Below are 12,868 nucleotides of genomic sequence, written 5' to 3' on the forward strand. Positions count from 1 at the left end.
ACCTAAAACCCAAAATATGTTTGTACCTAACGTCTTAATTACCAATCCAAATACTAATAGTTTATTAATAAAGGTATAGACAATATATTAAGTATAATTTTTACACATATATGTATATATAAAAATTAAAAATATGGGTCCCTGAAAAATCAGACCTCGAATAGTAGTCCACTTTGCTCTATGCCTAAGCCCCCCATGAGTACAACCACATAGTTATACATATACATACGCTTTCAAACATTTTTGGAGCAAAAATCTATCTTTAAAGCAAATTATTTAGACACCTACATAATCAAAAAGGTTGAAATTCTTTTATAGTCGAGAAAGAACATGTGAGTTGTGTTCTTGGAGTACTTGATAACTATTGTCTTGTGCCAACATGCTATTTAGCTCTTTCACAAACGTCTCCATCATGACACTCGGCAAACATATAGGTACCACGATTCCACTCTCGCCCTTATGGTTTGTAACAGGTATATAGAAACTAGCAAGACCCGGGATAGGTCCTACTCCCCCTTTCGCGGGCCCTCCATACGCCGCTTTCCCCCAACCAAAATCAACTACGTCAAATCCAACATGGGTCACATCCGAAACAAGGTAGGCTCGAACCACAGTGAAATGAGGCCTTCCTTTGGTAACCATAAGGTCAGCTATTGATCTCATGTACTCCTCATTGACATCCGATTTAGCCTTCTTCACGTGTTCTAAAGCGTGGGCTAATGGTTTTGTACACAAGTCACCAGCTGTGGAAATGGCAACAGGGAAAGCGAAACCATTTCCATAATAACCTTCGGGCAGAGGAGGATTGAACTTGGCGCGAGCACTGACAATAAATATAATGCGCATTTCCTCTTCAGGGTCGGGTTTAAGAGCAATGGTACGACAACGCCAAAGACAAGCTGTTAGCACCTCAAAGGTGGAACATTTTTTTAAGTGTTTTGGTAAGAATCTCCGCAAGGCTAACACCTCATTTGGCCCAAAAAAGAATGATCTATGGGTCATGTCATCTAGTGGGATTATTGTGCCCTTGGTGTCTGCCACTTCTTCGTACTCACGATGAGTACATGTCACACGTGGTGGGTCCCTTGCGAAAAGCAACTCCCTTTGCCACACTGGCAATGTTGATGGCGCCGATGCACCTTGCGCCACTTCGCCGAGGGCAACCATGAATTGAACTAGTCCTTGTGCATCGCTCATGGTATGATTCAATCGTAGAGCGAAGATAAAACCACCACATAACAATCGTGTCACCTATTCATTCAAAAATAAAAAAAAGTCAGTTAATATACGCAAATCAACTAGTTTAATTTATTTTTCATTGGACAACAATATACTCATTACTCAGTAATACATATATTAAAGTTTTCAAAATCAATATAATATTTAATTTAATTTGTTATTAAACATATTCACTCATCTACTTTTTTTCTTTTCCTTTTTAATTACTACCATTGGCGGAACGTCATAGAGACCAGGTAGGGTGTTGGCCCTCCTAGGAATCGTAGCAGTTACCAAATATAGATATAGTTATGTGAAATTATAAACGAACCTTTCATAGTCCAGTTGATTGGATTGTGTTTTGCAATTCTTCTCTAAGCTAACTTTGTAAGTTCGAATACCACTATCCCATTACCATTTTCTTTTTTTCTCTCCTCGTTTGTTTTTTCCTTTTATTTTACTTATGGCTGTTAAATCATTCTCTTATTGGTTTTTATTTTTGAACATTCAAAATTATATTACTATGAAAACATCTAGCGAGAAGCTAGGAATACAACAATTCGAGAATTACAGGGAATAAACCGGAAGTAAGTAGAACAAAAATATCAAAAATTAAAACAAGACCATTTAGCCCAATCTATTTGCCCATTCCTGGATCGGTTGGATAGCCAAAGGAAGCTAACACTTTTTAGTTCCTTAGTTGCATAACGGAAGGAAGGATGCTTCTGCGAAAAAATACAATCATTCCGGATTCTCCATATCGTCCAACAGTACGCTTGTACAATGAGGTTGATAAAAGGGCGCTTTGCAAGATAAATGAGAGGGTCCTTGTAGGCGTAGAATAATTCTTTTATGCTGGAAGGTTTACTCAGAGGGAGTCGACACCAATTTTGGAGGAAGGTCCACAGAGAATCCGCAAAGGAGCAGTGCAAAAACAAGTAGGAGGTAGTTTCGACCAACACCATTTCCATTGAGTGTATTGCCCATCGATGTTCCATCTTTCCTTAATGAGACAACCTTTGAATCTTTCAATCTTGAAAAGATCAGGAAAACGAGAGTAGAATGGTGTGTCACCACACCAAGTGTCCATCCAAAAACGAATGGTGCAGCCATTACCAACCTTTCCTAAAATCAGTTTCTCAAGACAAACGTTATAAGGGGTGAGGTGGGAGTTAAGGTTAGGAATGGCTTTCCAAACTCCCACCAAGGCAGAATTAACAGGAAGAGGGGTGCAGTTTCGGCGAGAGGAGTGTAAAAAGGTGACGACACGAGCCCAATGACAAGAATTATCTTTGCGATATCACCACCACCACTTTGAAAGTAAAGCAAGGTTTTTTGTTTGAAGACTACCCAGCCCTAACCCTCCCGAATCAAAAGGTGATGTGATTTTATCCCAAGAAACCCAAGCAATTTTTTTCTTATCAGGGGAACCACCCCAAAAGAAAGATTTACGAATAGATTCAAGTTTGGAAATAACACTTACCGACACCTTATACAACGAGAAGTAGTAGGATGGGAGACTGTCAAGCACGGAACGGATTAGAGTGCGTCTGCCACCAAGGGATAGAGAAATTGCTTTCCATTGAGAAAGACGGATTTTGAAAGTTTGAATGACCGGGGATGAGTATCTTTTTAGGTTCATGTTCGATCCAACGATGAGACCAAGGTAAGTCATTGGAAAGAGCCTTGTTTGGCACTGTAGCATGGCGATCGAGGAAGAGATGGAATCTATGGAGAGATTGATGCCATAGAAACATGATTTCAGAAGGTTAACTCGAAGTCCAGAGGCGACGTAGAAGCATCTTAGAATCCTTGATATGTTAGCGATGTGGGTTTGGGACCAGGACCCAATAAGAATTGCGTCATCAGCATATAGCAAATGCGAGATGGTAGGCCCGAAGTTTGGAAGTTTGAGTCCAAATATCAGGCTCAAGTTGGAGGCACACTGCATAACATTGGAGAAAGCCTCCATGACAATAATAAAAAGGAAAGGTGAAAGAGGGTCACCTTGAGGCATACCTTGTTCACAGTTGAACTCAGACGTGGGGCTACCATTGATGATGACAGCCGATCTGGTGGAGATGAGGATGCCTTTGATCCAGGAAATCCAAAGATCCGGGAAATCCATTTGTTCCGTAATAGAGAGTAGAAAGTTCCAATTTACCGTATCGAAGGCCTTTTCAAAATCGATTTTTAGGTAGAAGGCTTCACATTTGTTCTTTTTCAGCCAAGTGATTATTTCATTTAGCATCAAAGGACCATCAAGGATGTTTCTATTGGTGAGGAAGGCTGATTGTGTTGGGGAAATAACTTTTGCGATGACCTTTTTGAGGCGGTTTGCAAGGGTTTTGGAGATTGTTTTTTGATGCAACCGATAAGGGTAATTGGGCGATAATCATTTAAGGATTGAACAGAGGTTTTTTTGGGGATTAGGACAATATGTGTAGAACTATGATGAGCGTCCATTTTGTGATAAAAACCCCTAAAGAAAGGCTTCATTTCTATGCTTAAATGAGTTAATATTCCGGAACTATCGATACTTAATGAATGATATGTTTGTGCAGGTTCCCGGAAGATGCGAAAGAGGGTAAATGACATCAACTGACTCAAGAAGGAAGCCTATGAAGTTACAAGACACAAGGAAGTGGTTTGGGAGCCAAACGAAGACTCAAGTGCAAGACAGCAGCCACCAGCGCCGCTGGACACATACCCAGCGCCGCTGGTGCTCACCAGCGAACGCTCTCCAGACCACAAGTGTCGCTCGAAGCTTCACCAGCGGCCGCTCGAAGTATCACCAGCGCCGCTAGCCCATTAGCCAGCGCCGCTGGCAGGCCCACCAGCGCCGTTGGTCGGCCCAGATCAGTAACCGACTTAAACACTTATTTAAGTCGAACTAACCCTCAAAACCCTAAGAGAGAGCCGATTCAGCAGCCCTAGCCGCCCAGGAATAACCCTAGATCGAAATTGCAGATTCCAAGGAGGTTTTGGAGCATCTAAACACCTTCCGATCTTCACTCTTGGTCTAGATCTTTCATCTTTATTTACTTTTTGTCTTTGAACTATGTCTTTTATATTTTCAGACTTTGTTATTCCTTTAATAATGCTAGGCTAGTAGGCTGAATACTTGTTTGGATCAATGTGATCATGTAGACGCTTATTGTTTTACTGTGTTTGTTTAGATTCTGTTGGAGTGTGCTTTACTGTTTATCGTAGATCCATGTTTATTAGTAATTCATGTTGCAATTGGTTTTATATCTGAACATATTAGTTTAATTCTGATGATTGTCTATGATCATGTACTAGGACTTAATATGCTAGGACAGAAAACAACTAGTCGGTCTATAACTAGAAGTAAAAAGTGATTCACTTGTAACCGAGGGATCCAGAACCATAGTAACTAGGATGAATTGAACATGAAGCTTAACAATACCAAACGCGATCCTTTGACTTGGAAACGAGCATTGTGGTCACCGGAGGGAATTATATCTGGTCATGGCTTAAGAGCCGGGTAATTAAAAGATGAATTAGTAACACAAACTTTAGGTCATAATACTTAAAACAATGAATCTAGCGAGAATTTGTTTTAAAGGGTAGTGTGAGTCTAGCGACAGCACTACTACTTAGGTAAAGTGAATCTAACGAGAATCTGAACCGTGATTAAGTTTCCAACAGGCTAACAAACCAGTAGGATAGTATTTGGTCGTACCATGAGATCGGAGATGCCAAACAAGTATTTTAATTTAATTACTGATATTCGTCCTTTCACAACTATTTTCAGAGTAGCCTTTTGCTGCAAAGCATTTGGTTATATTTTCTTATTTAATTGCTAAAAATTAGTTTATTAGGAGTTAGTGACAAACCCCCAAACAAACTAGAATTACACGTACTACTAGATTAGGTAACGCAACACGTCCCTGCGAAAGATCTTGTAATTTACCACTAGGCTATACTCAACTGACCGGGTTCGCCGCTCGTTAAAGTGTGTGTTAGTTTAGATAGTTACTTGTACAACATAAATTTTAAAGGCTAGGAAATAAATAAAAAACATACACCCATCAAACTACAACCATGGCTAATTCAACCGGTGTGATAGAAGTCAATGAGGATGTTTAGGAAGTCAAGTTTCAGGTTGTCCCAATATTTCTTGATGAAGCCAAAATTCAATCCGACCGGTTCTGGGGCTTTCTCACTGTCGCAATCCCAAACTGCCTGGGTGATCTCTTTGAGGGTGAAAGGCGATATAAGAAGGTTTGCATCATCTGGGGAGAGAGTCTTGAGGCCGAGGCAATGGATCTTGGGCCTATCCTTGATGGGCTCTCTGAGTTTATTAGTGAAAAAGGTGAGGGCAGCTTGGCGAATTGAGGGAGGGTCGATATGCCAATTGCCATTGATATCCAGCCCATTTATTATGTTCCTGGCTTTTCGACAATTGATAAAACAGTGGAAGTATCTCGAATTTTCATCACCACAGCTCACCCACTTTGCTCTTGATTTTTGATGAAGATCTTTAGTGATTGAGTGTTCAATGGTGAGGAGTTTTTCCTTTGTGTCGATCCATAAAGCAAGTTCATCATTAGTATAATCACGGTGATCAATGATATTATCAAGGCTTTCCAATTGATCAACTAGAGCTGCTTTTTCGGATGTTTCAGTGGCTTTAGTGTTGCTCAGCCAACTTTTGAGTCCCGATTTTAGATGCTTGAGTTTCAGGTTTAAAATCTGATCGGGACGTCCCCAAAAAGGACCAAAGGAGAGGCTATTGGAAACAATTTCGTCAATGCCAGGTTTGGAGAGCCAGGAGTTGAAAAACCTAAATGGCGATGGACCAAAATCCAAAGAGAAGGTGGCCAGAATTATTGGGCGGTGGTCTGAGAGTGACCGGGGGAAGGCAGTGAGTGCAGCTTCAGGCCAAGCATCCATGAAATCTGGAGAGACTAGAATCATGTCTAATTTGCTCTTTTGAATGCCGTTATCCGAAACATAAGTGAAAAGGTTTCCATGCATGGTATATTCGAGCAAACCATTGAGGTGAATGAAGGTATTGAATGATTGAGCACATGAGTCGTTGAAAACAGATTTTACACGCTCTGAAGGATCTCTGACAGTGTTAAAATCACCAATGAGAATCCAATAACCACTGGTGTTAGCAATAAGTGCCGAGATTTCATCCCAAAGGACCTGCTTAACAGGTAGTTGTTGGGGAGCATATAGGTTGAGGATATTGCACAGGGTGCTGACCTGAATCCAGAAGTAAGAAGGAAGTGACTGGATTTGATGGTATTAGTAAGGCTAAAGGAGGATGGGTCCCAAATGCTTAGGACACCACCAGAGCGACCCTCAGAGTTATTGGAAGGGATGAAATCAAAATGAAAGTGCTGGTTACTCCAGATACGGGATGGGAGGGGGGTTTTGACATCTACACAGTGGGTTTCTTGAACGCAGATGAAGTTTAGACGATGATCATGTTTAAGATCATTAATCCATCTAGATTTACATTCATCTTTCATGCCACGGAGATTTATGGTGAGGAATTTCATTGAGCTTTTTGGTTTGCACGGTGTTGGATGACTTGTTCCTCAACCAAGTCCTCAGGATTTCTAACGTCAACGCCAACACAATCGCCAACAACCATTGTGAGTTTGATTTATTTGATGGACGAGGGAGAAAGGTTAGATGGTAGAGGTTGGGTAGAAGAAGGGATATGGATTTGAGATGAAAAGGCAAAGGAGTTGTTTGGTACAAGAAGGGATGAGTCAGTTGTAGTGGATGAGGGAGGGGGTTCATCTAATTGAAGGTCCAAAAAAGGAATGGGAGCTACAGTAGATCTGCAGGTTAAGTTCGCGTTTAATGGGAGGTCAGAGATGTGCTGGGATTGTTTTTGGAGAGATTTGGAGTTGTTGGTGATAGCAAGGGAGTTGAAATTTAGGCTTCGACATGGAGAGTGGGCCCCAATTGGAGAGGATCTTCTTGGGCGTTTTCGGGAAGTGCAAGAGTTTAAGATAGGGTCATTAGGGTTTTTGATGATAGAGGGGAGAGGGGTTGAAGGTGGGTCAGAGAGGTTGGGATGGGGGACAGGAAAAACTTGATATGATGGTTTATGGGAAAAATCATTTTTATGGGGAAATTCTAAATTGTTGGAATTGACAGGGGTTTTTTGGTTGACAATATTAACGGTTGTTTGTGGGGTAAACGCATTCATGTTGACAATATTAACCGTTTTTGGTTGACAATCTTATTGTTTTATTATTATTATTATTATTTACTTTTGAAAACGTATTAATTAATGTTTTATCATCCTTTTATTTACTAGTATTATTTTTGGCAACTAATAGTTTACACATTAATATTGAATAACACATATATTTTTTGTTTTATTTATTTATGTGATGTGATTATACAGTTTTCTATATTCACTTTTAGTGTATAAATAAATAATCAAAAGCTTTTTTCTTGTTGATAATTAGGAATATGTAAGTTGAACAATCTTAACATATACTAAACGAGCGGACAATACAAACATCAAATGATTTGACCCTCCCAACTATTATGTTCACGTTCCCCACTGATTACTACCACTCATCTTTCATACATCTGATAAATTTTAATCCAAATCACTTATTTATTCGTATCCATCATTTTTCATCGCAATTATATATCATTCATTTCACCAAATGAAAATACTTTCAAATTTATAAGTCATTTTACATAAACAATAATAGTTTTAACAGATAAAGTAAACTACTTGTAACACAAAACAACTCATCAATCGAAAACAAGATATTCGATCTGACTGCAGTGCAAGATAAATGAGAAAATATATACGTCTGTGTGTTATCTTTAGTCAAAACAACATTTTTTTGTATTATTATATGAATAAAGATACAACCACTCGATTATAATATGAATAAAGATAAAGTCTTCTTCATTGAGCAATTGTTATTGGAGGTATATATAGTAGACCACTAAAGTACTAGATAACAGTGTTAGGTGATTATAATATTATTTTATTAAAAAATAATACGGAGTAATAAAAACAAAAAAGTTGTTATTATAAATTAATAATACAATCGCAATTATTTTGTATTCTATAGATTCGTGTGGTAATATACATGTTTATGACGATATGAAAAAAATGATCATGGATTGAAAACATTTATATTTATAAATATAACTAAAAAAGAATAATGATATATTGATAACATAAAAATGTATCGTACGTGGTTAATTAAGTGTCATGAAATTTCACCTGAATTAAAAGCAAGGGTGAATCTAGAACACCATTGGATCCAGGAACAGGAACATCATAAAGTTCTTCCAAACAAGGAAACGGAGGTTGAAGCGTGTCACCAAATTGTTTCAAGGTGATATCCGCTTCAGCCTCAACAAACAACACACCCTGACCACCACAATCTACCATCAGTTTCCTGGCCGCACCTTCTTTAAGGCGGCCAGCAAACGGATAGTAGAACACTAGCACCTTAGCTAGAGCCTCCCTGATCACACTCGCGGGATTCTTATTTCCCATTTTTGGACCCGCACGATAAAATTGGATCACTGGGATCAAAAACCGAAGACCTTCTTGATCATCGATATCGGATAGAGGCTTTAGTTCTCTTGGGGTTGGTTTGGCTGGAACAATTAGTTCTGGTGGATGTCTTCGGACGGTAAATGTCAAGGGAGTATCGACTTGTGACATGTTTATGTATTCTATATTTATGTGTTTGTGTTTTGTTTGGTGCTTAAGCTATAGACTCAAGCTCAATTTATAGCTAATTTTGGTTGGTGTGTGTAACTAGCTATGTGGATGTCCCACATTAATTTATTAGTGAAGATTCCTTGTGTTTAGTATTATGAATATGATTTTACTTTTAAAAACAATGTATTTATCAATATAAATGATGATTATATTTCTTTTTTATATTTTATCTGTTGAATCTTTGAACATTAATAATACCTAGATATACGGAATATTATCAGAAAGTTTACATATTAGGTAATAAAACGAAAAAAAAAAAAGTGTTATAGGGTCAAAATAGAAAGATGTTAACCAAAGTCATTTACGTTTTATTTGCTCACAACTTGTGTTGTAAAAAAAAAATATATGGACAAGTCCTATGGATGAATACCTATAGTGTAAAAAAACTAAATTTATATTCATTGTAAAAAAACTAAATTTATATTCATTGCATGTAATAATTTTCAAATCCTGTCTATGATATATATTAGGCTTATATGGTTGTCATATACAATAATTTTTAAATCCTGTCTATGATATATATTAGGCTTATATGGTTGTCATATAAACATGATTTGAAAGTTATTACTGAACACAACTTTAATTTTTTCATATTAACATTTCTGCATAGTTTTTCACACTATACATTTCTGCATAGTTAATTACGTTCTCGAATTGAAAGAAAATATAAAACTAATACTCAGTACAAAGTTACTTTATTCATCTAATGAAAGTCCTTTGGCTTTGCCATGAAAAAAAATACTCCGTATACAAGTTGGCATAAAAATAGGCATATACCCACCAACTACCTTCACAATCTTCTTTACAAGTTTTTAAGAGTCCGGTACAACTTCTAAAGCATACAAACATATACATATAGACAACCGGAACCACCAAAGCGTCGATAACCAACAACGGCCTCCTATCATCTGCCAATGCGATGACGACATCGAATCCGGCGAACCAATTTCTCTGACTGTTGGCGTCTTTTTCAAGTCAGAGATCATCGCTAGCTGTTGGCCACATACATACGACCACCACCACTGTTGCTTCTCATAAACTTTGCCCAACACCACCGAACCCCAATGGGTTATCGGGTGGGTGGTGGTGAAAATAATAATGTTAAAGGATTGCTTGGGGTCATGGATAGGAAAAATGTGTGTGTGGTGGGGGTTAGGTGTGATGTGGGACGGGTCATGGGGAGATGGGGTTATAATTCAAATGAAACTCGCACGTAGTATATCCCCTGTCCTTACACGTTCATGCCATGTGTTCGACAGATGTAAAATGAATTTGGATTGACATTTTTTGTTTGGGATAATGATAAATCAACCTAATTGGTGTGCCTAAAGATATGCCTAATAGTAAGATGATGACATGTGAAAAAATCAGGGGGCAAGATTAGGAAAGAGAATTAGTGGAATCCACATATCAATTTCTTAAGATTTTAGGTTGATTTTTAGACATATGAGTTAAGTTGATTAATCATTTTCCTTTTTGTTTAAAATGTGAAGTCATGGCAGATGGCATATTGGAACGCACTTCAAATGAATTAACGAATCTTGTACTTTTTGTTAAATAGTTAAACGATATTCATAATGTTCTTTTCATTTTTGGTTGATATATAATCTATGTTGTGTAATTTAAAATTATTATTGATTAATCAATAGTTTTGGTTTAAAAAACTAACTTATCACTTAAACATTTTTATACAAATATTTCATTAGTAGTACATTATCAGTATATTTTCAAAATGTAACTTTACAAATATTTCATTAGTAGTACATTATCAGTATATTTTCAAAATGTAACTTTGTTTTGTATAAATAACACATAGTGTAAGTCTTTTGTCAGCGTTATACCTTAACGATCTTAACGTAAAACATACTTTCCATGCATAAGAAATGTAATATCACTAGCTAAAAAAAAATTCATTTGTTCACATTTGGTTATAAAAAGAATGAACAAATTTATGAATTTAATCACATATAAAAATATGTAAAAAAAAATTACATTTAAAAGTGTAAATAAATTTTAAAAATTATAATTTTTCACGCTTATAAATGTGTAAACAAAATGTTAACATTAAAAAGTATGAACAATTGTCAAATATTTTTACACTTAAAGTGTGAAAGTCAATTTGTAACACATGATTTTTTCACACTATCTATGTGTGAAGAAAATAGGTGTTCAATTAACTTTCACACTCTTAAGTGTGAACAATTGATATATTTTTACACTCTTGTAAGCGTGAACTTTTTTTTTCACACATGTATAAATGTGTAAATATTGTGATTTTTAAAATTTATTCACACTTTCAAATGTAAATTATTTCTACTTACTTTTAAATGTGATTTTGTTGACAGATTTTTTCACACTTTTTTAAAATATGAAAAAATAAGTGTGAGAAAATGACAAATTTGTTGTAGTGTATCTCCTGGGCTCGAGTATAATACCTCGTACTATAATAAAAGTGGAAGTACTAGACTGCGTACAGAATATTTTAATCGAAATTAAAACAATACAAAGTTACGACAAAAATAGATCAAGAGTTGCATTGGTTGAAATGGTTAAGGCATTGCCTGTTACACAATTGACGCGGTCCCGTGTCTTCTTTTTGTTTTAAAACATTTTTCTCTTTATTTTTTTCAAACATTCTATCTATTTGTTCTTTTCCCCGTTTCCTTTTTTTACCAAACATTTTTTTTTTCTTTTTACTTTCCAAATATTTTATTAATACCATTCACAATAGATCTTTTTCTTAATTATTTCATCAATTAGTTTTGAACACCAACATTTTTCACTATTGTATCTTTTTAAATTTTCGTTTATTTCTTCTAACCGTATTAACACATAGAAACATGCCATGGATTTTTTTACATACATAATATTGTATTTTATTAGTTTTTTTTTCCTATAATAAGTGATTACATTATTTTTTATTCGTGTGTCATTATTTGCATTAACATAGACGTTATTGTATAATGTTTCTAATGCACGTTATAATTTACATACTATTACAAATAATACACGTTGTACGCCTGGAGACATAACTAGTTTTTAAAGAAAAATAGTGAGTTAATGTTTATTATTCGATCAATTATATATACACATAAACATATAGGCATGCATGTTCAACATAAAGTGCCATACATAATCATTATATCCATCATGAATATAATCACAATGTCATACGTTAAATAAAAATACGGTTATTCTAGCTAGTCTGATAACTAAACCATAACAAAGCCGATGTCGACATTTATAAGATGATATTATATAACATGAGGAAGGATTATTTAAGAATCCACAAATAAAAAAGAACTCAAGAACCGTCTGGACCAAACATTCTTTCCTTCTTTTTCTCTTTTCAATTAAATAATAAAATTCACCCAAATCATTTAAAATGTTTTATCTCACAAACCGTAAATCGTTAAACGAAACAAAAAGCATGGGTAGTATTAAAATTTAGTCCTCTTTCATTAGAGATCCAATTCAATATACTTTTGACGACTTTTTAATTTTCGTTTTTTTTCATGTTCTACTTGTGTACCTACACATGTGTAGGATCATTGTTTTCACATGTAAATTAGTAAATGAACATATGTACACAACAATGAAGGTTAAGGGCTGAGCCATGGTGGCCAAGGGCGGAGCCCATTAGTCCATGGCAGAGCCATAGCGGCTAAGGACGGAGCCCGTTAGGTAGCTCACCCATCACCGGTCACCCCCTATGACCTATCACCCTCTATGACCTATCACCCTCAATGACCTATCACCCCAACCAGCTTTGGTTTATGAATATCCTTAAGGGCGAAGCCCGCTCCGAATCATAATTTTTGTTCAACCTACACATGTATAAGTTATGTGTAAGTACCAAAAAGAAAACGAAAATTAAAAAGTCGTCAAAAATAT

General features: G+C 36.3%; 1 protein-coding gene across 1 annotated transcript; it reads right to left on the reverse strand.

Moving 5' to 3' along the window:
- Window positions 1–254: 254 nt before the first annotated feature.
- LOC122582887 (benzyl alcohol O-benzoyltransferase-like) lies at window positions 255–8,936 on the reverse strand. The gene is made up of 2 exons (XM_043755317.1): window positions 8,465–8,936; window positions 255–1,251 (listed from the first exon to the last, which is right to left on the reverse strand). Exons 1-2 carry the CDS (start codon window positions 8,912–8,914, stop codon window positions 313–315), a joined length of 1,389 nt encoding a protein of 462 aa, XP_043611252.1. The 5' UTR covers window positions 8,915–8,936; the 3' UTR covers window positions 255–312.
- Window positions 8,937–12,868: the final 3,932 nt, after the last annotated feature.

The sequence above is a fragment of the Erigeron canadensis genome, chromosome 9, assembly GCF_010389155.1.
Source record: "Erigeron canadensis isolate Cc75 chromosome 9, C_canadensis_v1, whole genome shotgun sequence".
Lineage (NCBI taxonomy): Eukaryota > Viridiplantae > Streptophyta > Magnoliopsida > Asterales > Asteraceae > Erigeron > Erigeron canadensis.